The 24,195-nt window shown below is 55.4% G+C and overlaps 1 protein-coding gene across 4 annotated transcripts in view; it reads right to left on the reverse strand.

Moving 5' to 3' along the window:
* PCGF2 (polycomb group ring finger 2) overlaps nucleotides 1-19,616 on the reverse strand; it is a 44,969-nt gene extending 25,353 nt beyond the window's left edge. For 2 of the 4 annotated variants that reach the window (XM_074979109.1, XM_074979105.1), the window contains exons 1-3: nucleotides 19,031-19,162; nucleotides 4,365-4,504; nucleotides 2,626-2,722 (exon numbers count right to left, since the gene is read on the reverse strand). In XM_074979109.1, the coding sequence (XP_074835210.1) occupies nucleotides 2,626-2,722; nucleotides 4,365-4,476 (209 nt within the window). In that variant the 5' untranslated portion in view covers nucleotides 4,477-4,504; nucleotides 19,031-19,162. Of the gene's footprint in view, nucleotides 1-2,625; nucleotides 2,723-4,364; nucleotides 4,505-9,878; nucleotides 10,013-19,030; nucleotides 19,163-19,578 lie in introns of those variants that run through there. The other 2 variants (XM_074979107.1, XM_074979108.1) reach the window with 2 other exon arrangements.
* Nucleotides 19,617-24,195: the final 4,579 nt, after the last annotated feature.

Genomic DNA, 24,195 nt, shown 5'->3' on the forward strand with positions numbered 1-24,195 from the left:
ACAGAAACGGATTTACATGGAAGCGCTAAAAAAAGCCCTTAGTGATGTATTGCAGCCTTAATGGTTTCTATGCCAACCACCTGCACTGTTCATTTTACAACCGACAAGACATGTCTGGCTTCCCCAAGCCCAGACAAATGGGGAAAGAGCAAACCTGGTCTTAAATCATTCACCCAGCATAGGGGTTCGATGGCATTAGTTTTATTCTCGTGGTTCTGCGCATGGAATAGGGGTCTGGCAACCAACCCCCTCCCCCATCCCATACACATCGACAAAATACTCCTCCGCTACGAGGAGAAGGCACAGTTCCAAAGCAAATGGATCAATGAATTATAAACCACAAGCCAGCTCAGGTTAAATTGCTCTCGTCGTGGCTTCCCATCTGCGGCCAGGGCACTGTCTAAAGACAACCACAGGTGCTCTGTGGAGGACGCAACTTGCATCACACCTTTTCCCCACTATTTAATCATCCCAGTCTCTTTGCAACATCATTGAAAGGGACTGGCAAATTCAGAGGTGCTCCTGATCCCATCTGTTCCTCTATGCTTCTTGTCATCCTGCTTTCTGGCCCAAATCTCCTTTGCCTTATAGAGCAGAGAGTGGGATCCATTATGTCTGGTGCTGCATCTCCAGTTAGCCAGACACTGGATGCTGCTGAGGCAGGGACTCTCTTGACATTGCAGCCCTGCCAGGAATGCTCATGATGACATCAAACAAAATAATGGTAAGGTACAGCAGTGTTGGGCCACCGGCAGACCACTGACTGCTCACAGTTCAAGGCAAATCACTGGCAGGCCACCAGACAGGTTGGTTACCTTGTGTCTTCCAAGTACAGCTGTCCCCAGCTCCTATTGGCTGCAGTTTGGTGTTCCTGGCCAATGTGAGCTGCAGAAAGCAACCCAGTCCTCAGGGACTTGCTGGCTGTCGCTTCCCGCAGCTTCCATTGGCTAGGAACAGCGACCAATGGGAGCTGCGGGGGCCGTACCTGTGGATGTGAAGTAGACAGTCTGTTCAGCCTCTTTCCCATAGCTTAACTCTGATGCATGGGCCTCTGGGGGCCCCCCTCTGATGTACAGAATTCCCTAGCCTGGGGTGGCTGCTATGAAGAAAAGGAAAGTTAGGCTGTGCAGATTCTAATAATTCCCTTCTCTCCTCCCCCACAAGCATTCAAGGTGATAGAGTCTGGATCAGCACTCAAATAACCCACATGCCACAGCCTAGAAGGTGTCAAACACAGTGTAGTAGGCAGTACTAGTAGGGCTAGTACACCAGGATGCTGGAATAATTTTTATGAGGGGCTGGGAGGGGCGCAGCAAGACATAGAACTAAACTGTGAGCCCAGCATGTCCCCCACACACATGTATACCCCAGTTCCAGCACCAATGTTACACGACATAAAATTGCAGAGTGTGAAGCCTGGGTTTACAGGGCAGCTGCACGGTTCCTGTTTTGGTAGCACAAGAGCACCTCACCACCTTTAGCGGATTTCTCCTCACTGCATCTATGTAGGGTGGGAAAGTAGCGTTGTCTCCATTGGACAGCTGGGAAAATGAGTCACGCAGAGGCTAAGGCCTGGATCCTTGAAGACAAGGAAGGTGCTTAACTTCATTGGAAGTTTAGCCTAAGTGCCCAGCACGGTTCCCGCTAATTTTTTCCATCCCTGGACAGAATAAATTTTGTTCTGTGCACAGAGGCATGTGTGGAAGCACCACCAATAGAAACACAGGCTGCTGGCTGTGAGCGCTTTACTGATCAGCTGGGCAGCAGCTGAATCTCTCCTGGGTGGCCTCCCAAGCATACCACTTACAGAGAATACTGGTGCCCAGACACATGCAGTACGTGGCAGACCCGGGAATTTAATCCACTTCTGATTCCCACACACACGCCTAACTTTAAGAAAGTAAATTAGTCCCACTGGAGACCATGGACTACTCACATGCTGCTGTTCGGAACATATTTTTGCACCTTGCTAAAGAAGAATCGGAATTCCATGTGGAGAGCTTCATTTTACAAAGTGACTACAGGTTGAACCTCTCTAATCCAGCACCCTCAGGACCTGACTGATGCTGGATGAGAGAATCTGCTGGACCACAGGAGGCCAATATTGTCCAGCACATCTCCAACACTTCCAATGCTTACTGGGCTCTTAGAAGACATTCAGGGGTAAATCACAGCTAGGTAACAGCACAGAACACTGAGAACCAGGACTCGTGGCTGGAAACAAATTTTATGGGACCTTGGGAAACTTAGCCACACTCTTGATAAGTGGTCATCTGGCAAGCTATAATCCTGATGGATAGATGAGAGAGTTCTGGGTTAGAGAAGCTCAACCTGTAGCAGTTTGGTGCACTTTAAAAAGGGTCCCTTTTGTGTTAATTCTGTGCACCTCCCTCCTGGAATTCAGGGCCCCAAAAGCCTCTCACTTTGCCCTCTTCTCAACAGAAATAGATGCTCCCCGAAAATCACTACTAGTGGTTCTAGAAAAGCTAGGTCAAAATAGCCATCGCCCAAAGGCAGCACAGCAAGGGTGAGGATTTCCTGTGACAGCTGGGTTGCTTCCCACCTTCTGTATTATTGCTTATTTGTGAGGGAGGAGGTAAGCGCTATAAGAGCGAAATCCCTCACCTGATGCTGAGGAGGGGCCTGGTTTTATGCACCTGGACATCACACATAGGGCAGTATTTGTTGGTCTCCAGGTAGCGGACGATGCAGGTTTTACAGACTAAAGAAAGAAAGAAAGAAGGAAAGACAAAAATAAACAGAGTGAAAGCCACATATAAATGCACAGAGTGAATATCACCCCTAGGCAAAGAGTCAGCGAGAGGTCTACCTATGGGATATTACATATATATGGGACATAAATGGTGCCTAAGTAACATATAAATGTTGCATAATTTGTCCCGGCCCTCCTTAAAGGGCTGGCTTTCACCCACCAGAAAGAGGCAGCTGCTCAGACATTCTGGGCAAAATTACTTTCCAGTCAGTGAGGGTAACAAATGATCTGTGACGGATTCCATTTAATCCAGCTGTTCACAGCCTTGTATCAGTGAGAGGGAGATTTCACCAGCACAGGTTATTCTACAGTCCCCTCTTCCCTGGGCCCAGCTGCCCGTACTAGACTGCAATAGACCTGGGGTCCCATCTAGTCAATCATCATGTCTTTGAACAGGGGCTGGAACCAGTGTTCCCTCTATTTTTTTCCATATCCATGGGTGGAATAAATTTTGTTGTATGCACCAAGGCACGTGTGCATGTGTACCACCAGTACAAACACAGGCTGCTGGCTGTGGGCTCTCTGTTAATCAGTTGGGTGGTACCTGAATCTCTCCTGGATGGCTGCCCAAGCGCTCAGCTTACAGGGATCACTGGCTGGAACTAGATACTTCAGAGGAAAACAGAAGAGCCCAAAGCAGGCAGATAAGGAATAATCATAGGTCTCATTCTGATCTCTAACCATGAGAGCATCTTAAATCCTACACATCACAAAGGTTAATATCTCTTCCTAAATGTCTGTTACTGTTAATTATAACTCTGGTTATTCTTGACAGCCATAGAAATGCCTTGAATCTTTATCAATGTTTCAGTAGTAGTGAATTTGTTTGGCAGGATGTACTATGCTTTAATCCCACATGGTGTGAAAAAAGTATCACCATCTATTGGTTTTCATTTTTCCACTCTCTAAGGTCACCGAATTCCCCCTGGAGGAAATTCACATCTTTTTCCCTCCACCCGAAGGACTGCAGCAATCTTCCCTGGAAATAGGGTAGAATTCTAGCCAGTATTTTCCTCTAATCCCCCGCTCCATCCATGTGTGGAATAAATTTTATTTGCAAGGAGGCATGTGCAGATGTTCGCCACCAATAGAAACACATGCTACTGGCTGTGGGCTACTCAGCAGGGCAGCATTTGACTCTGTCTTGCATAGCTGCCCAAGTGCTCAGTTTACAGAGAACAGTTATTCTAGTGTAATCACATCCTCCCAAATTCACCTCAAAATTACTGAGCATGTAATCTGAGGCCAAGAGTGACTAGTAGTTTGGAGTGCTGCAGTTTTAGGGGCAAGAACACCCTGATTTCCAGAAGGGAAGAGCTCTGCTTTTTCCTGAGAAAACTACTAGATCTCTTTAAAGTATCTCAAGTATCTCAAGTTAGGCACCTTAGGCACACGAGCCAGGTGGCTTAAATCGTGGCCCATGAAGTTATATTCTGGTGAGCAGCTGGGGAATCTGTCATCACCACTAGCGGCTTCTGAGCTTAACACCCGAAAAGGAGATCTGCCTGGTGGAGTGAAGGAAGACATCACTTCACTGGCAATAAGCGCAGATTTCTCCTACCTGCCCCCGCCTAGGTCCAGAGGAACTTACAGGAGTGTAAACATTCCACGATGGTGGTGGCATCGATGAAGTAGCCACCACACAATGCGCACATCAAGTGGGGATTCAGCTCGGTGATCTTTATCCTGGTGGTTCTGTGCATTGTGGATCAGGACCTCCGCAGATCCTCTCTGGAAACAAAACACACGTGCCCCGAGGATCACGTTAGCAGCATCCACAGGGTCATCTCCCCTTCTGGAATATTACAGCCACCAGAACACGTCATCAGCAACATTCCAGAAGCAATTGGCTCGGTAGGTTACAAACCACAGGAGTCCCCGGTTTTATGATTTACTCCCCACTGTGGCACACACCCTTTGTAATCTGGGTTCTGTGGTCTGGCCTTGCAAGGCCTATGAAATTGCAACAATACAAAGACATAGAGAGAAGACTGAACATGTGTACTTTAACAAACCAAAACAACTCTTTCTCAGCCCCCATAGAGTCAGACTGGGACAACTTTACGATAGGTAGCACCCTTTCCAAATGTAATCTCATAGGTGCGACTGATTTGTGGGTTTGTACTGTGTCTGGCTCCTAGGAGCCCAGAACAGGTTGTGGTTTTTGGCTGCCACCACAATATAAATTTAAGTTAATATGAATACTCACATAGGAAGATGTAGCTCTGCACTAGACCTGAAAGTTGATCCTAGATATGCAATTCCAGCTACAACAACTTCTCCGCCCATCCTCAATCACCAGAGTGAGGAGTACATGGGTCGAGGGTCAAGCCCTGATTGTTTGATTTTGCATGTCCCCAGGAGGCACATGAATTCAAACCCCAGAAGATCTACCAGTAAGTGTAGATATACCCTCGGGGTATGTCTACACAGCAAAGTTATTTAAAAATAGCAGCCGTTATTTCAAAATAACCATCCTAGCATCTACACAATGCAAATAAATTCAAATTAGCGGTTGACTTACTTTGAAATTGGCTAGCCTCATTTCAGGAGGAAGAGCGCCTATTTTGAAATAAGTCATAGTGCGTCCAATTGCTCTATTTTGAAACATGATCTATACGTTTAGACAATGTATTTTGAAATAACTAAGTGCTATTTCAAAAGGCATTTTGAGTATGGCAGCGTTATTTCAAAATAAGCAATTTGTGAATAGCTATTATGGAATAGCTTATTTGGGAATAAAGGAAAGAGGGAGCACATGTAGACACAGCTGGTCAGATTTAATTTGGCAAAAGCTTTCATGGATTAAAAACAAAGTGGTTTTTTTTACCCAGGAAAGCTGATGCCCAAATACCTCTGAGTCCTTCCGATGCCACAGAACTCCTCGTTGTTTTTGCAGATACAGACTAACACAGCGACCGCCTGAGACTTATTAAATGGAGACACTTTCTAGGGAATGCCCCAAGGACCACTAAATTATATTATATACATATTAAATTAAAACCAAAGACCCTCATTGCTCTTCATTAGCTAACCTTAAACTCCTCCATCCCCAGTATTCTCTTCCTCAAACTCCACCTCTGCTACCACAGTGCAAAGCACACTCTCTCCATGCACCTTTCTCTCTCACTTGTAAGCCACTACAGGATCGTCTACACTCAGATTATGGCTCAATGCCAGCTGGGCAACCCTGCAGGAGAAAAAGGGCACAAAAAGGCCAGCAAACTCCACCCTGGAAGAGAAGAGCACAGCGGCACACAGAGCACGCTACCACCATTTCAATGCTCCCCAGCCAAGAGCTGCAGCAGTTTCACCTTGGCGTGTGGCTATCCATGAGTCCTCTTTAATTCGTTCCTAGTCTGCTGCTGGCCCACGATAGCAAAGCAAAGGGGAGATTTCACTTCCTTTTGCCGTCTCCAGAGTTCACGGTAATTTTCTCCAGCCATGGGCAGAATAAATTTTGTTATGTGCACAGAGGTATGTGCACCACCAGTAGGACACATGCTGTGGGCACTATGGGTGCTCTGCTAATCAGCTGGGCAGCACTTGACTCTCTCCTGGGTGGCCACCCAAGTGCTCAGCTTACAGGGAACATCAGCAGCCTCCTCTTCCGCCCCCGACTCCTGGCACCTTCATGCCCCACACCCTCTCCCAGCCCCCCTCTACTCATCCCACTCCAGAAAGGCAATGGGCTGGAACAAATCCAATAAATGGTCTAATTGAACATTAACCTGCAATTCATTAAACACACAAGCCTGGACAAAGCCATACATGAACCACGCTGGTGAATATTGTTGTACACTCACTACCAAGGGATGCCTGCATGTAGCCAGACTGCAAAGACACACATGTCACCACACATGCTTTTCTCAATTAGCAATAAGCACACACAGAACCACTAGGTGTGTAATAAGCACCCTCAAGCACATGACAGGAGTGTCTGTGTGCATGTTAATGACATGCAGATATACAGAAGTTTACCTCCTCAAAGCTCGGCCTTATTTTACACACAGGCCCAGTTATTGCTATGACACAGATCCACTGGACAGGCACATTCATAGAGTGGGTCTGTATGCTCACACCCAGTATGGATACAGTACAATTCTATTCTTTAGACCAGTGATTCTCAGCCTGGGGTCTGCAGACTGCTGGGGGGGGCGGTCCATGAGGATATTGCAGCGAATCCATGAAAAAATAAAAGATAAAAAAAATGACCACAGAAGATAGAATTGGCTTTGGTGGGGGTCTGCAAACATTGAGGGGGGTGTGATTGAGGGTCCGCCCTAGTGAGAAGGTTGGGAACCACTGCAAGTTTAGACATAATTTTGTAATCAGTGCGTGTCCCTGTTTTGTAGATTATGTGCATGCATTATAAATCGCCTTTGTAGGACTCTGTAGATGCCAATCGCCACATACGCACAGGGGGTCAGGAATAATTTTTATAGCGGGGGTGGGGCTGCAAGGCGTTGAATGCAACTGGAAACCCTTTATATAGTGGAAACCACCTGGCACCCCCCCAAACCCTAGTTGCAGCACCTAGGCAGACGCACACACCCTAATGGGGACCTCCTGGACGGGGGCCACACACCTCCATCTACAACCAGGTTTGGGGTTGAACAGCTCCCCTAACTGCTCCCCATATAAGCCCCAGGGGGAACAGAGGTCGCCCTGCACACCCCTCTCCAGGCATGGGGGTGGGGTGGGAGCTCACTACAACCCCACCAGCTTCCAGCATACACCTCCCCCCCCCGCAGCACACACGGTGGTTTCATCGCAGCCTGACCCGGGCGCACAAATACTCGCCCTCCTCCGTGGCCCAAGGCACAGCCTGGACATACCGCAGAGAATGGCAGGGGCGCAAAGCAGCCGAGGCACCTGGTCCCCGCACCCGCGCACATCCAGCCCTGGCTCCTGCGCTCGCCGCCGGCCTGGGCGCAGCCCCGAGCGAAGCAGCCCCGCGCACGGGGGGTGGGATTGGTTACGTAGCTGGATCCAGCTGGCTCGGGGCACCGGCCGGAGCGAGCCGCCTGCGGGGAAGTCGAGGCCGGGGAAAGGGAGCGCTCGGTGTGAACCAAACGTTACTGCGGAGCCGCTCGCCGGAGGAGCAATGGGATTAGGAGCTCGTCAACTATTGCTGCGGGGGATGGGGATCCCCTGCACCTCGGGGGGGGGGGTTACCCCAGCCGGGATCCCCCGCACCTGGGGAGGGTTACCCCAGCCGGGACCCCCTGCACTTGGGGGGCGGTTACCCCAGCCGGGACCCCCTGCACCTCGGGCGGGGGTTACCCCCGTCGGGACCCCCTGCACTTGGGGGGCGGTTACCCCAGCCGGGACCCCCTGCACTTGGGGGGCGGTTACCCCAGCCGGGACCCCCTGCACCTGGGGGGGGGGGTTACCCTCCTCCTTCCTTTTTTCCCTTGCGGTACAAGCAGTGCGGACGGAGACGCTGCCCGCCCGGCTGTCCCCTGCGCTCCCCACCCCGCCGGTGTGAACAGGAAGCGGCGCCCCGGGCTGCGCCAGGAGCCCTTCAACACGGGCGCCTCTCGGGGCAGGGCATTGGCAGCCCGCGCCGGGCGGTTTCTATAGAGACCCCGGAGCCGGCGCTGGCTCCCTGCCCGTGACAGCCGCGCACCTCGTTAAGGCCGGCCTGGAGGCGGCTCTCACCCGGGTACCTGGAGCGGCGCGCGAGGGAGGGAGGGGCTTCACCACCTGGGGCGGGCAGGAGCTCTCCCCTTTGCGCCCGGCTGGGGGGGGCAGTTCCCCTGATCCCATCCTCACCCACCCCCCGGGGGACCCAGGAAACCCTGGAGCAGGATGGCTGCAGCGCTACGGAAAGTGGGGGGGGGGTTGCAAACAGGTCCCCCTGGGAAACCCATCGCCTCGCCATGCAATGAAGTGCGGAGCGCTGCGGAAAAGGCGCAGCTGCCCCTGTAATTGCGGTTCCCCTCATCCCACCCCCCCGCGCCCCTTTACTTTAATATTTACGATAGGAGACATCCTCGCGGGGGGGTGGGGGCCGGACTCGCCGCCGGTTTTTTTGTTTCTATGGTAACTTCTATACTTGGCGAGGGGCCAGAATATTATTACAACCATCCGGGCCCGGGGGGAGCGTTGTGGGGGGGGCTGAGATAAAATCTATGACTGTGCAAATGAGTTTGTGCGTGACGTCAGCCGGAGGCCAGGCTGTTGGGAGAACACACGCGCACACACACACACACACACACACACACTTGCCTGGCAGAGATCAGGGTCACTCCTACCACAGGGCATTTTCTGCCTTTGTCTGATGTAAACCCAGGTCCCAGAGTAAGATTCATCTCCTGGCCTAATGAGGTGCGCTGCTGTCAGGGGCCGGGAGCTTTCATAGCAGATCCCCCACATAGCCTGGGCCTGGAGGGGGCGGATTTTAAAAAAATGCAGCTTCTCTACCTCTGCTCCTCCAGAGGAGGCAGGAGAATCTATGGGACAGAGTTCAGCAAGTCGAGGGAGGGGCACCTCCGCGCGCCAGGGGAAAGGGGGTTCCCCCGGAGAAGGAGAACCCCTGGAAAGGATAGGGGCAGACGCGTGCGCGGCGAGGGGTGCTGGAACATTTTGGAGTGGGGGTGCTGCCTGCACCCCTAGTTCCAGCCCCTAGGGGCATTCACACACAGGCAGGAGTAAGCGACGGGGCAGCGTTTCAAGGGCATAAGACATTGACAGAAATAACAAAGAACCCCTCGAACGGCTCAAACATCACGGCAACGGGGGGGTGGGGGGGGGCGAGTGTGCCGCCCCTCCCCCAGTACGGGGCCCCGCCCGCCGGGAGGAGCCCACAACGCAGGCGGCTCCGAAGGAGGCTGCTGAATGCCTGGACTCAATCAATCTGGGCTGGGGGTTCTGGGCTGGGTTCTTGTTCCCCTCCCCCACGCGCACCCCTTCCTCCCAGCCTCAGTTCCCTGGGGAAGGGGGGGGTCCCCAAGGCAACCCCCCTTCGATTGCACTTCATTACTGCATCTGCCCCCACGCCTCAGCATCACCAGGTGCCCCCCCCCCCCGCACCCTCCACAAATCGCAGGTGACGTTGGAGATGCTGATAGGCTCCCCCTGCGCCGGTTACTATAGTTACCTGCAGAGTAACAGCTGGCAAGATGCCAAGAGCAACAACCCAGCGAAGGCTGGAGGGAGCGGGGGGCTTGGCCCGCCGGGCGCACCTGAAACCCAATCCCCCTCCAGCGCGCCGGGCGGTGAGATGGGTTCTCCAGGTCCCCGCTCCTCCGGGCTGGTTTCTTTCTACTGCATCCTTCCCGTCTGGCAAATGGCGTCACGGGGCTCGCAGGGAGGGAGGGAAGTGGGGGGTGGGGGGAGACCCAGACCCAGCACAAACCGGTTTCAATCAACCCGATCCTAATCACCGTGATGTCATGACTCAGGAGTGGCTGGCGCTGGTTAGGTCTCCTTTCACACACACACACACACACCTCTCCCAGAGCCCCTCCCCCTGGCCTGGCCTGGCCTGGCCTTCCCCCCACCCCCTGAAAATACACACAACTACCGCCCCCCCACGCCCAGCACAAGTCCCCCCTCCAGCCCTGTATCCCCCCTTTTTAAAGATACGGCGCCGGCGCGTCTTCCCCCTAACCAACAGCTGATGACAATTAAACGACCTCCCCCCACTGCTTTGGGCTTCCTTGTACAAAGACCCCCGTTCCCCTGAAAATATGAACTCCTCAGGGACCTCGAGGAAAAGGGTCTGTGATGGAGCCTCCCCCATTTGCTCCCCCTCACACGCATATCTTGCACAAGTCGCCTTCCTTCCCCGATGGCTCCGTTTACCCCCATAAAACTCAGTCGCTGCCTCAGTTTCCCCCCACCTGGCAGTAACGATGCTTCCCACCCACCCCCCATCAGCTTATCAGGGGTGCTACAAAGCTGGAATCGTTTCATATTTGCAAGGGGTTCCCTGAGCCGTGGGTGGAAAAACAGAGGTTTGATTAAACAGCCTGGGGACTTGAATTGCTAGAAGCAGCTAGGGAGAGGGATAGCTCAGTAGTTTGAGCATTGGCCTGGTAAACCTGGGGTTATGAGCTCAGTCCTTGAGGAGGCCACCCAGGGATTGGGGCAAATAGATGCCAGGGATAGTGGCTGGTCCCAACAAGAAATGCTGAGATCCCTTTTAATTGTGGGAAATATTTATCTCCAGTTATTCTCTCTTCTCCAGGGCATGGTCCCCAGAAATCCAAATATACACCCCATCCCTTCACAAAATACATCTACACAGCAGTCCTATAGCTACATAAGCTATTCTGATAGAGATACTTTGAAATAGCATGGCTATGCACAAACAGTTTTTGGAATAACTCTTGGCTATTTCAAAATACATAGTGTCCCTGGCTACCTCTCCACTAGCCCCTTCCTTTCAGAAAGGGCATGGTAATGAGCAAGGTGGGAAGATGCTAATGAGGCACAGCCTAAAACCTAAAACCAAATAGGAAGAAGGGGCTTTCAAAGTCCCGGGGGGGGGGGGCTTTCAAAAGGCCCCCGTCTATACAGGCAGCGTGGGATTCGAAAGTGGCACTTTTGAATTGCAGGCAGCTGCCATTTATGCTAATGAGGTGCTGCAGATTCATGTCAGTGCCCCATTAGCATCTTCCCAACTCACTCATTATTATGCCCCTTCTGAAAGGAAGGGGCTTGTGTAGCGGTAGGCCATATAAACGGCTTATTTCGAAGGAGGTGCTGTGAAATCAGGCTGCAGTCATGCTGTAGTTATTTCGACATAACAGCAGTCATGTCCAAATCACTTTGTTGTCCTCTAGACCACCCACACACTGGGGGAGGGAGCATGGTAATGAGGGATTTTTGAGATGCTAATGAGGCACTCCATGAATATGCAGTGCCTCATTAGCATAATAGTGGCCCCACACGCTTTGAAAGTGTTGGTTTGGAAAGGCATGCCCCCTGCGTAGCCCGGGCCTTTCGAAAGGATCCCCTGATTTCGAAAGCCCCTTCTTCCCATTGGGTTGTGTGAAGAAGGGGCTTTCGGAATCGGGGGGGGGTCCTTTCAGAAGGTCCCCAGCTACATGGGCAGAGTGTGTTTCGAAACCAGCCCCGTCAAAGCACGTGTGGACACCATTATGCTAATGAGACAATGCACATTCATAGCAGCGCCTCATTAGCATATGCCAAAGTGGCTCGTTAGCCTCCCCCTGCCACAGCCACGATTTTGAAATCCATTGGAAATAGCAGGCACATTATTCCGAAATTGGTAATGCTCGTTCCCGGAGGAATAACACCTATTTCAAACCAGCTATTTCACCATCAGTGCTATTCCCTGTCTTAACAACACCCACTTCCAAACAGTTCTTCAAACTATTCACACCACCCTGCGTTGAATTTATTTCGACATAGCGGTTGCTTTGTGGAGACCCCGCTCCTGCGCCCGCACCCTTTCCGGAGCAACTCAGCTGGGTTCTCCACCTCTGGGTCAGGTTGTTTTGCGCAGAAACGTCCAGATCTTTCCAAATCCCGGCACCATGCGTGCTCGCAGGAAAACAACATATCGATTGGCAGGAGCAGGCTGGCAAGATTTGTCACCGGGCAAGACAGGCACAGCTGGTTTTGCAGGCTCCAAATGCTCATTAAAAACACATCATTATTATTAATAATACCATATACTTTTTTTTTTGCAGCATAGCCAGGTCTTTCTCACACCGAGGCACACCCGCGAAGCGCTGGGTTAAGGTAGCCCTCGCTCGCTGCTGCAGGAAGCATCAGGTCCAGACAACAGACAATCTCCTTTTCGGGTTTGCCAACTGCTGTGGGCGAGAGTTTCACGCACGCGGGCCCGCGACTGCGGGTGTGACCCTGGATTTAAAATCGCTCCCTCCCTCGCGCTCGCTCGCTCTCTCTGCGCCAAAGTTTCCTCTCTCCTGTACCAAACAATTTTGCTCGGCTGCCTTTGCCTCGCGAGAACCCAACGCAGCCCTCCGAGCTGGTTTAAACAAAGAGTCCGACAACCCTCCCAACGGCAGACGCTGATTCTGAGACACCGATTATTTATTCCCCCCCGTGGAAACACATGACGGTGCATGTGGATTTCCTGCAAAACGCAGGCGATTGTGCATCCTGCTATTCTATACGCGGGTATCCTGCTGCCTTTATAAAAATAGCTGCCGCGCTCTCCTATAAACCGGAGACGTCTGCACGCATATTTTCTTCAATGTGTAAAGCAGAGTTGAGGGGCGGGGGAGGAATTCGGATCTTTCATCCGGGCACTCGATTGTGGTTTTCGAAGCAGAAGAATCGGAACTTTCAAAACGCAGAGGGGACGGGATGATCCTCCCAAGGCAGCACAGGTTTGAGTTTCAAACCTGCCTGGAGACAGGGGGGCGCTTTAATTCTGGGGGTGTCCGACTTCAGCCACATTGACAGGCACGAGAGCTGCACTTTCTCAATAACCGACCCGTTAAAATCTCACAAGCCGGGCGCGCAAACTGAAAATCTCAGATAAAAAGTTCGGGTCGAGTCAAAGTCTTCACCCCCCAGGGACCGCTGGAGCGAACCTCCTCCTCATTGTTTTTCCTCTGACACCCCAATTCCTGGCTAAAAGCCAGTGCCCAAATAGTCTCCCTAAACAAAAAAAAAAAAAGTCATTTCAAAAACAAAAACAAGCAGCCCCCTGGCACCCGAGAGTCTACCAATTTTATTCACTAGCTCACGAGCTTTGGTGGGTCTCAGCCGTAACGCTCAGCAGTCTCACCCACAAAGCTCATGACCCATTAAATAAAATTGTTGGTCTTTAAGGTGCTACTGGGCTGCCGGGTGTTTTGGTTGGTTGGTTAAGCTGCAAACGGGGCGACCCCTCTGCTCAGAAGCTTCGTTCCCAGATTCTTCACCCTGTGGCATCAGAAGTGATGTCCGCTGGGGCTTCCCTCTCCGAGAAACAACAACCACGCGAATTAATAGACCAGCAGACTCCAACCCGAGGGGGTTTGCACACGAGAGAGGCGAGCCAGGAACCCCGAAAACTTGCAGCACCTTCACCGTAGGGAGAGCTGAAATTCACTAGACCTCTGGATCTACCGTGTCCTGCGAACGAGCTTCGGAGTGGTAAGGGCAGCTTTAAGGTATCCTATTAAGAGATACTCCCCTTCCCCTCCCCCGCCCCGCCAGCGGGTCATTCAGAGAATTAAGCAGCGCGAATACGCCCCCCCCCCACCCCCCCGGCCCACGCAGCCCTGCCTCAAAACCAGGAAAATATTTATACAGATGGAACCGAAACAGCGCTCGATTTGGGATTGATCGATCTCTCCCTCTCTCTCTCTCACACACACAATCTCTTTCTGTCTCACACACTCTCTTATGCACACTGTGTCATTCACACACACACTTTCTCTCCCTCACACACAATCTCTCACACACTTTCACACACGCTCTCTCTTACACAACCACTCATTCACACACACACTTTCCCTCCCTCTCCTTCCCTCCCTCTCACACGCACACGCGCGCACTCACACTTCCCCGCCCCAAGAAAAACTCTGTCCAGCCGTGGACCATTTTTATCTGCGCTGGAAACCTTGGAGCCCAGCAGCTCTGCCTATGAATGCCGCTTTATGCAGGGGAAGAGAAGCGGCCCCCCAAACTGGATTTGAGGAGGTGGGGGAAGAGAGGAAACAGTGAGTAATTGAGTGGAAAAGCCAGGCAGAGCAGCAGTCGCCTGCTAGTCCCTCTAGCTTTCTCGGAGCTATAAATAAAAAATAAACCAGCTACCTAGTCCCCCTACGCCGCTGAACAGAAAGCTGCGGGCTCGGTGAACCACGCCTCGTCCTTCAGCGACAAAGCGGGACGGGGCTACTCCGCAGAGACCTGACAAAGGGCCAGATTCGGGGTAATCTACCCCGCTCTAAACTCACAGCCAGTCGATGAAGCTGCTCTAGATTGAGAAGAGAACTGGGCTTTCCGGTGTTCCAGGGGACCGAGCCGGCCAGCAACTTCCCATGCGAGAGCGCGAAACAGCCCCCCCCCCGCCCCCAGGAAGGTCTGTGTTTTATGTCGAGAGTGTTTTCTGCTCTCCCGTGCGTACAACCCCCCAAAGACAGGCTTCTCCCAGGCAATTCTGCTGCCCTGGCAGCCGGCCTGGACTCTGGGTGCCCCAGCCCACTCGGGCAGCGTGTGTGGACCAGGCAGGGATGAGAGACGGGGGAAGGAGGGTTCGTCCCCTAAACTGCAAACATTCAGAGACTTCAGTTTCTAGAGCACCTCCTGGGAACATTGCCAGAAAATCCCAACGGCGCACGCTAAGGCAGCAGGTAAAAACCGCGTTGCTAAACCCTGTACTCTGATACTCTAAGGAACTCCTCCAGGTTAGGCACCATAGGATCGGGCCCCCTCAAATGACTTTTTAAACGCTGGTTGGGGATTGGTTTATTCCTCACTCTTCTCTCTAAAGTTCTCCCAAGGAATTTTTGTTACAAAATCCAAGAGCTCAAACTTGCATTTTTGGAGCCTTTGAGTTTCACGATTTATAATGTGGTGGAAGAAGAATTCTTTCTCTTTCTTTCTTTCTTTCTTTCTATCTATCCCCACTTTTCCCCTTTAAGTGCTTTATTTACTCAACAGAGCAGAACGAAACAGAATCAATACTAAATCTCATCTGACTGCTGCGGGTTTGCCAGCCCTAGAAGAGGTCTTGCTACAGAATCCAGCCCACGACATGTATTTCTTAGTAATTAAGTCTATTTCCAGTGGGGGGGGGGGGAATCCTTGGAATCACATCGCTGCAGCCGTCAGGGGAGGTTTGGAGGCTGAGTTGTGTGAGACACCACAATCAACGACGCTACAGCAAATTCCCACAGTCCATCTGCCGGTGTAAATCACCGTCATGCGGAGAAGCGCTGCCAAATATTCAAAAGAGGTTGAGGACTTTGAAGGGTCCGGATTTTCAAGTGCTCAGCGTCAGATTTTCTAAGCGGCCCAGCGGCTCAATCCCGGAAAGATTTCCAACACCCCAAAAAATAAGGGGCGGGGGCGGTCCAGGAGGCAGCATGACAATTTGGCCGCTTATTTTGATCCTTAGGCGAGAGCAGAGCTCTTTTGAAAATCTGGCTCACCGGGCCAGCAGGGGGGTAAATACGGTAATCTGCATAACCTCACTTTATATTTTGCAAAGCAGGGCTCGGGGGAAGGGGGCTGATGCTGCAGGGGAAGGAGGTGGCGAAACCCTTCTCTGCGCTTCAGGGGCAGCAGGGAATCACCCCTCTTATTGCTCCCCGTAGCGGCTCAGTTTCCCCCCCGCGCCCCGCTGCTATTCCTCTGCCATGTATTTTAGCCCCGACCCGCTTTCTGTGTCTACCTGGAGGAGGCCCCTGGTCCGGGAGACTCTCCCGAGGGTTCAGGACTTTACACAAGCAAAAGCCACTGGGGGAGCCCAGCTCTGGCCGGCGACGCTGGGTTATTTGCGGGGCAGCGCATGGCTGTGGACAGACCAAGAGGCCCCCGCCCCAGGCCCCTTCCCGTCCTAGCGTTCTGCCATTCTGCTAGCGGGCGGGACGGTCCTGGCCTGGGCCTGGAGGCGCGTTGCGGGTGCGTGCCTCTAAGTCGTTCCCAATACAGGCTGGCAATGGGCGGAACACGGGCTCAGGCCAGGCACAGGGATCCTCCCATAGCGGTTGCAAAGAAGGGACACAGGGTGCGGGGCGGAGGTCCTTGCAAAGTCAGCCCTGAATCTTCCACCAGAGCGACCCGCCCTACCAGCCCGGTGCCTTGCAGCAAGGGTCGGGTGTCACCCCCGCCTGCCCCAGAGCAGACATTACCCCGCGCCCGCGCCCTGCTCCAGGGGACCGTCTCCGTGTTCGGGTGGGCAAGTGAAGGGAGGGGAACCCCTCCAGCACGCCGACCACTTGCCCAGCCCCCGCCCCACGCTGCCCTTCTGCCGCCTGGCAGCCCACCCACCTGGGTGCAAACCCCCCTTCACCCGGAGGCCGAGCGGGATGGGTTACCAAGGCCCCTGCTCGTCCGCACTCCGGGAGATCGCAGAGGGCCGGCGCGCCTGGCGCCCACGCGAGACGAAGCCACGTGGGCTGGGGCAGAACTACGACCCGGACACCCCCCCCCCCGCCAGCTAGCCGTGAGCGCTCTATCGCGGGGGGGCGGGTTCCATTTACAACCCGGCCGCCGCCAGACACTCCCCCCCGCGCCCCACGGGCTGCAAAGGACGCCGCTCCTTGAACTCAGGGCTCCGATTTCCAAGGACAAACCCGGCCCGGGAGGAACCGCGAGAGCCCCTCGGCACCAGCGTCCCGTCCCACCCCCCCGAACTCCGCTGCGCAGTGGGGCTGGGTTCCACGCGGGTTACTCCGCGTCTCTTTTCCTCCCCCTCCAGACAAAGGGGGCCTTGTGCGCAGACTCCCGGTAAGAACGATGCTGGGGCCTGGGGGGGGGCGGTTTCCACCCCCCTAGCTCTGTGCGGGAGCGGAGAGCGCAGCCGGAGCGGGAGAAAGGAACCTGTCTCACTTTAACTCCTTCCCTCCGCGCCGCAGGGTTCGCCCCCTGCCGAAAGAGTCCCACAAAGAGGAAGGAACTCGCGCCTGGGAAGGGGGGAATTCAGATTTGCCTCCATGCACAAGAACGCTGGCGGGGTGTGCAGGGACGGGGGGGTGTGGGAATAGGATGTGTAGGGACGGGACAAGGTCGTAGGAATAGGGGTATCGGGACAAGGGTGTAAGGCCGGGGGTGTAAGGACCTTTCTCCGACTCCGACAGGGGCTGGGAAGTTTTGCTTCATTCCGCCTGGAAGTCAGAAGACCGGCCCCCCGTAACGCAAAACGGGGACCCCGGCACTGGGGAGAGGCCACCTGGGTGCGCCGAGCTGCTGGGTTCGCGTTGTTAGTCTCCTGCCATCTATCATTCCGCAGGCGTGGAGGGGCGAGCCAGGCCGGCGGCGGCGAGGTGCCCGCGGAGACAGCCAGGCACAACCCGGGAGGGCCCCGAGGGATCTCAGTGGACACGGGGTATTTTCTCTCGGCGGGTTGTCGGCTGGGGAGCTGGGGGAGGGGCGGATGAGCTGCGTGGCGGGACTCATTTCCCCACGCGCGGGACTCGTTTCTCGCGGACCCCCCCTTGGCTCCCTCCGTTCCCCTCCCGGATGGATCCGCCAAGCATCTCCACAAGTCAAACCAAATGGAAGAGGCCTCGCTCCCCGCGCAGCTCCCCTGGACTCTGGGCCACCCCGCGCCCCTTTCGGCCCCCGCTTTGTACGAAGGGGTTTCCTCCCAGGCGGGTGGGACCCCGCTGACTTCGGCAATGACAGAAAAACAAGGCCCCCCCCCGCCTCTCCACCTCTCCACACACACCCAGCCGGCCGCTCTGGGCTTGCGCCCTGCACCCACAAGCGGGGCGGGGGGGCGCGTAGGAACAATACAATCCTGCTGGAAAACTTGGGGGCCTTCCCCACATCCATTAGCTGGCCACTGGGGGGGGGGGACCGCGCCATATTGCTCCAACCTCCCAGCTCCTGAGACGCACCCCCGCCCCCCAGTGCCAGCCATGCCCATGAGCCCTTGGGCACCTCTTGCGCGCCCGCTGCCCTTTGCGCGCTTCTAACGCGGCCATCCCCAGGGAGGGGTTCTGGGGTTCTTTGGGGGTCGGCCCTGGGGTGCTGTCAACGCCGGTCTCCTCTCCCCACATCCCCCGGGGCAGCCCTCCGCTGCCAGCCTCCTGGGAAAGGTGGGGGGGGCGGGGATGGGGGGGGAACAGAAGGGATCCAAAAAGTTAGGCGTGCCAGCTGGAGAGGGCGATCGGAGGGACGCCGGCGGCGGAGGCAGAAGCCAAGCGAGAGGCGCACTGGGGCGCAGACAGGCTCCCCGGTTGGGGGAGAGCGCGGAGAGGTCGGGGAGAGGGGGTGGGGGTGGGAAATGCACTGCCATGTCTGGGGGGGGAGGGGATCTCATGCAAATTCCGGCCCCCCCCCCGCACCCCAGACCTTGCCAGAAAATCAGCAGCCGCCGCACAGAGGCGGAGAGGGGAGCCCGGCAGGGGATGGCTGGCAAATAAACCGATCGGCCATCTTGAAAGCAGAGAGAGAGAGAGAGAGACAGAGAGAGAGAGAGCGGAAAAAAATAGCAAAGGGAGGCAGGAAGGAAAATGCAGCCCCGCCGAGCGAGGGGATGTCACAGACGCCCGGGAGCCCAGAGCCCTTCTCCGGAGGGGGGGGGGCCTCTATTCCCTCCCTCCCCGCCCCCCCGGCCAAAAGGGCTTGTAGGGGGAGGTGCGTCCCTACCTGATCCCGGATCTTTTCGGGGGGGGGCTGTCGAGCAGGGTTGGAAAAGAGCGCGCTCCCCAGCCCCCCCGGACGGCTCCTGGGGGTGTGCGCGCGAGCCGGAGCTGGAAGCCAGGCGTCCGTGGAGCGGCGGATGGGATCTGATGGCGGGGGGGGGCACAAAATGGCTTTTTTTTCCCTGCCAGACAAGAGCTTGGCCCCGCCCCTTTGCCTCACGTGATCTCATTCCTTTAGGGCGTTTGCAAAAGGGGCTGAGGTGCCGGGGGGGGGGAGACAAAAACTGAGATTTGCCCCCCCCGGCAACCCCCCCTCCAGCCTCAGCCTCGGAGCGTCCTGACAATCCACCACCAGCAGCAAAACAGCAGCCCAGAGATCCAGCGGCCGCCGAGCCCGAGGACCCGGCCATAACAAAAGCTGCTCCGCTTTCCCTGGTGGAGGGGTGCGGGGGCCAGGGCCGGGGGGCGGCAATGAATGGGAGCCACCAGAAATCACACGCGGAGGGGGGAACGGTGGGAGGGAGCGGGGAGCCGGAGATACAGAATCCCTACCTGCCCCCTCGGCTCCCGGATTTTCCCTGCCAGCCTCCCATCCTCTGGGAGCGGGCAGAAAATAGTGGATGCTGTGGAGGAGCAAGTTCTGCTCTGGTTCCTTGTATATATACTGCACATATTTAGTACGTACGTATTTCCTGGTGCAAATATATCTATAGACACCCAGCTTCGAAGCAGGAAATACACAGCTAGCGCTTTCTCCCTGCGTCGCATCTATTCGCAGACCAGCCAGGGCTGCTCAGAGTACGCCACGAAGGAAAATCGATGTGAGAGGCGCTGGTATACCCCAGAAGGCAGAGAGACTGCAACACAGCCGGTCGCACAGTTACGCCCACCTGGGGCAAGCGGCTGTTCTCGTCTCGCTCCCCCACCGGCTGTTGCGAGCTCCCTTAACACAACCCGCAGCCTCGCCGGCACAGTCAACAAAATATCGGACTGGGAAAGAAATAAAGCCGAGGCACCGTGGGTAGCATGAGACGCACCGAAGGGCTTTATTTTCGCCCTGGTTGTAAGAGGGTGGCTGGATCCCCTGCCCCAAAGGTTGTTATTAAAAACCAGCGCGTTACACGGCAAACACAAACACCCGCGGGCCCCAACGAGGTGTTTATCTCTGCTGAAGTTTGGCGAAGTCCAGCCAAAACGGATGACCTGTCCCAGCAGGAGACGTCGCCTCCCTGGCGCGCCCAGAGGAAGGCTTCAGGGGTGGCTTCTGTTTTCACACCTTTTCCACTTGTTCCTAGAAAGCGCCCATCCCCGTGTGGCGGAAGAGGGTTGCACATACCCCTATTCGCCTCTACCGCCTTCCCTTCTCCCTCCAGGGCTTTGATTTTCTCCTCCGCTGCAGGGAGGGAGGCTGGGTTAGTTACCCCAGGGGAAGCAAGAGTTCCACCCAGAATAAATAGCCTGGGGAGGTTGTGGAGCCTCGCTCGCTGGAGGTATTTAAGAGCAGGTGAGACAGAGATCTGGATGGTGCCTGGTCCTGCCGGGAGGGCGGGGGGCCGGGCTCGGTGACCTCGCCAGGTCCCTTCCAGTCCTAGTGTTCTGCGCGACTCCCAGTCTACCACCTGCTTTGTCAATTTCCTCCCACCCAGCCACCTCTGACCGCAAGGGTCACCTGGAGCCTTCCGGCTCTGCCTGGTCAGGCGTGCCGAGTGCCTTCACATGCGGTGGGGAGAGAACCCGGACTTCCCGGCGCTACGTAGCCCTGCAAAAACCAAGCGCCCAGGAGGATAAAAGTCCCCTTTCCCGGCGATTTCCCCCCCCCCACCGTGTTTTTGCGTGGTTCCCTCCCGGCGTCCAGAAGCAGCGCGTGCCACCGGGGCTGGGATCTGGGCTCGCCACTGTGCCTGGCCGCTGCCGTCGGGGCTCCCGGGCTGTCAAGACGGGGGTGTCTGATTTTCGAGCTTCTCTGGAGCTGAAGGCACCGTCGGTTTCCATTCGGCAGCTGCAGCCGGCAGAAGCTTGCTGCGGGGAGGCGCCAGTTGCTGGCGAAATGTTATTTCTGGGCCTCGTGGTGCCTTCATCTGGCTTCTGAAAACCTCACGTTTGCTGCTTTTCCGGCCTCTTTCAGTTCCCGGTGGAAGAGGCGGGGTTTGGGGTTTTTTGTTTTCTGGTTTTTTTTTTTTTAAACATCAACCTGCTCTCGCTCGCGTCTCTTCTGCCTCTCCGAGATGCTCCGACAAAGCAACGCAGCCCTGAGGCAGGGAGAGAGGCAAAGTTGATTCCCTGGGGAGTGTACTGCCAGGAGTCCGGTTAACCACCGGCAGGAGGTGACCGCAGTTAGCGGCACGTCTGCGGGCTAGGAGGACCCTGGCCGAAAGCAAAGATCCAGCCAATGAAACCACCCGACTCCGCTCCTCCGACTCCTCAGAAAGAACTCGACACAAGCACGTTTAACCTGTGAGGAGCCAGACCGGTTTTGCTGGCCCGCTCCTCCCGTCTGACGCCGGACTCGGTCCGCACAACACTTGATTGGGTGGGTTTTAAAATCCTTCCCCGGGCGATACGCAGAGAAGGAAGGTGCCTCCGAGTAAAACCCAGATTTTGTTAATTCACTTCACTACCATGGCGCAGGATTTATTTGTGTTACTGGTCAGAACCAGCAGCTGCATTTGCTGCTAACTTCTGGAATAAGTTTGTACGGTAGAAGCAACCGCCTCGCGTCCATTTTACTCGATCTGGCCGGTGCGGTTTTTTGACTTAGGATAGACAGAAAGTCCATTGAAGCCGCAATGACCGGGGTTCCCTGCACAAAGGGAGCGTGTCTGTATCGGAATCTCCCACCTCACCTGGCGTTAATGTCTTACCGCATGTTTAGTCCATTAACACGACAGCGGGTAGATACTGAGGCAGCTACACGCCCTCCCGGGGCAGCCTCTTGTAGGAAAGGTCAGATGGGGGCCACCCTGGAAGTGGACCACAACAGCTTTATCCTGCCGAGCTACCTGCGCCCAAGCTGCTGCTTTCTTCGCCTCGAGAAGGGGAACGCGAGCACAAATTCGCCCTAACGGCCCTGCGCGGATCTGCTCGCGGCAGGGCAGCGGAGAAGCGGGGTGGGATTCTCTGGGCGCGTTTAGGTGGGAATTTAGGTGTTGCCTCGGGCGCGCTCAGGAGAGGCAGGGCCGTGTGACAGCGGTGGAAATGGGGCGTTTCAAGAGGCAGGCTGTACGAAACCCCTCGGAACAAGAACTCGGGGTCAGGTCTGCGATGCCCCTGGTTTTCTTTCGAACACTTATCGTGGTTGGCAGGTCCGGTCCCTCCATTCGGCTGCAGGCTGGTGTCCGCTCTGGTGGGGGAACGCAAAGGGAGAAGCCCTTTTCCTCTTGACTCTGTTGCAGGAGCCCGAGAAGCCGAGTTGTTTCGCTCCGCCGCTTGCAAACGCCTGCGGAGATCGCGCCCCGCGCTGCAGAAAGCGGGCGGATTTCCCGCCCCCGCCGGACGAGAGACGCTCTCGGGGTGGGTGGTGGTAGCATGAATTGCTGGTGGAGTTGGAAAATCACCGGGGCGAGGGGCTCGCGCTCGCCTCTGGGGCCCCGGAATAGAAGCGCGCGGGGAAAGCGGCGCAGCTCACGGTGTGAACCTTCGCCGCCGCGTTCTCACGGGAGGGGCGTCGCTTGCCTGGGGTGCGGGGGCTGCAAGTCGAAGGGTTGCTTATGCATAAATCGACTCAGCGCGTCTTAACCAGAGCCCCGGATGATGCGCGGAGCACGGAGCCGTTCTCTCCCTGGGGTTTGGTGAGAGGCGCACCGAAAGCCAAAGCTGCCTCAACTTCCAGAGCCAGGCGGGCCGCCAGGGTCCGTGCAAATACGACCCCGCGCCTCTCGGAGTGGCCCCCATCTGATCTGCATATGCAAAGCAGCCCTGGGCTGCAATGGAGGGCTACTCGGGCTGCGGGAACACGCCAAGTTGTTCGGCTCTTCCCTTCTTTGAGTCCGCGAACTTTACACACAACGCCGCACGGGCGCACTACGGACACACATACACACACACACACACACACACCGGGGAGGCTCCTGGGGTTCAGTGGGGCTCCCCTTGCAAAGACGGGGGGCGGGGGCGGTTCCTTCCGAACGCGGACTGCGGTGGGCGGTGGGGAGGGACAGGGCGGCCCCAGGGGAATCTCAGGAGGACAGGTGGTTCTCCATCCCGTGGCCTTCTCCTGGTCCGGCTGCCTTTGTCTGCGGGGGCAGCAGGCTGGGGCGGAGCGAGCTCCGAGCCCAAACGCCCCACCCCATCCCACCCCCCTTACCACACGTGTTGCGCTTTGATCTCGAACAGCGCCGCCCTCAGGAGAGGAAAATATCCCCCTCCACACCCCCTCCGGGCGGCGGGGCCTCAGCCGGTGTAAAGGGCGCGACAATTTATGATTTACCTCACGAGGTTCAATCCAAACAATTCCCTGCAAAGTTTGTTTGCACGTTTGTAGTGCATGAATCATCTGTGTAATCGCTCCGTTCCTTCTTTCCTTCCATCCACCCATCCTTCCTTCCATCCATCCATCCATCTATCCTCTCATCTGTCCTCCCTTCCTTCCATCCACCCATCTATCCTCTCATCTGTCCTCCCTTCCTTCCATCCATCTATCCATCTATCCTTTCATCTGTCCTCCCTTCCTTCCATCCACCCATCCTTCCTTCCATCCATCTATCCATCTATCCTTTCATCTGTCCTCCCTTCCTTCCATCCACCTATCCTTCCTTCCATCCATCCATCCATCTATCCTCTCATCTGTCCTCCCTTCCTTCCATCCACCTATCCTTCCTTCCATCCATCCATCCATCTATCCTCTCATCTGTCCTCCCTTCCTTCCATCCACCTATCCTTCCTTCCATCCATCCATCTATCCTCTCATCTGTCCTCCCTTCCTTCCTTCCATCCATCTATCCTTTCATCTGTCCTCCCTTCCTTCCTTCCATTCCAGCTTTCCCATTGTTATCTAGACATATTCGTCCCCCCCGCTGTGGGATACTCTCTCTGTCTCTGATTAAATCGCGGTTTAACGCCAGGGTAGTGGGAAGAGATGCGTGTGCGCAGAAAGACACGGGACGATGGGCAGGAAAAGGTTTCCCAGCCTCTGCGGGCGCTGGAGTCACAGAACAAATGCTCCCCTGCGCG

Source organism: Carettochelys insculpta, chromosome 28, assembly GCF_033958435.1.
Source record: "Carettochelys insculpta isolate YL-2023 chromosome 28, ASM3395843v1, whole genome shotgun sequence".
NCBI classification, from domain to species: domain Eukaryota; kingdom Metazoa; phylum Chordata; order Testudines; family Carettochelyidae; genus Carettochelys; species Carettochelys insculpta.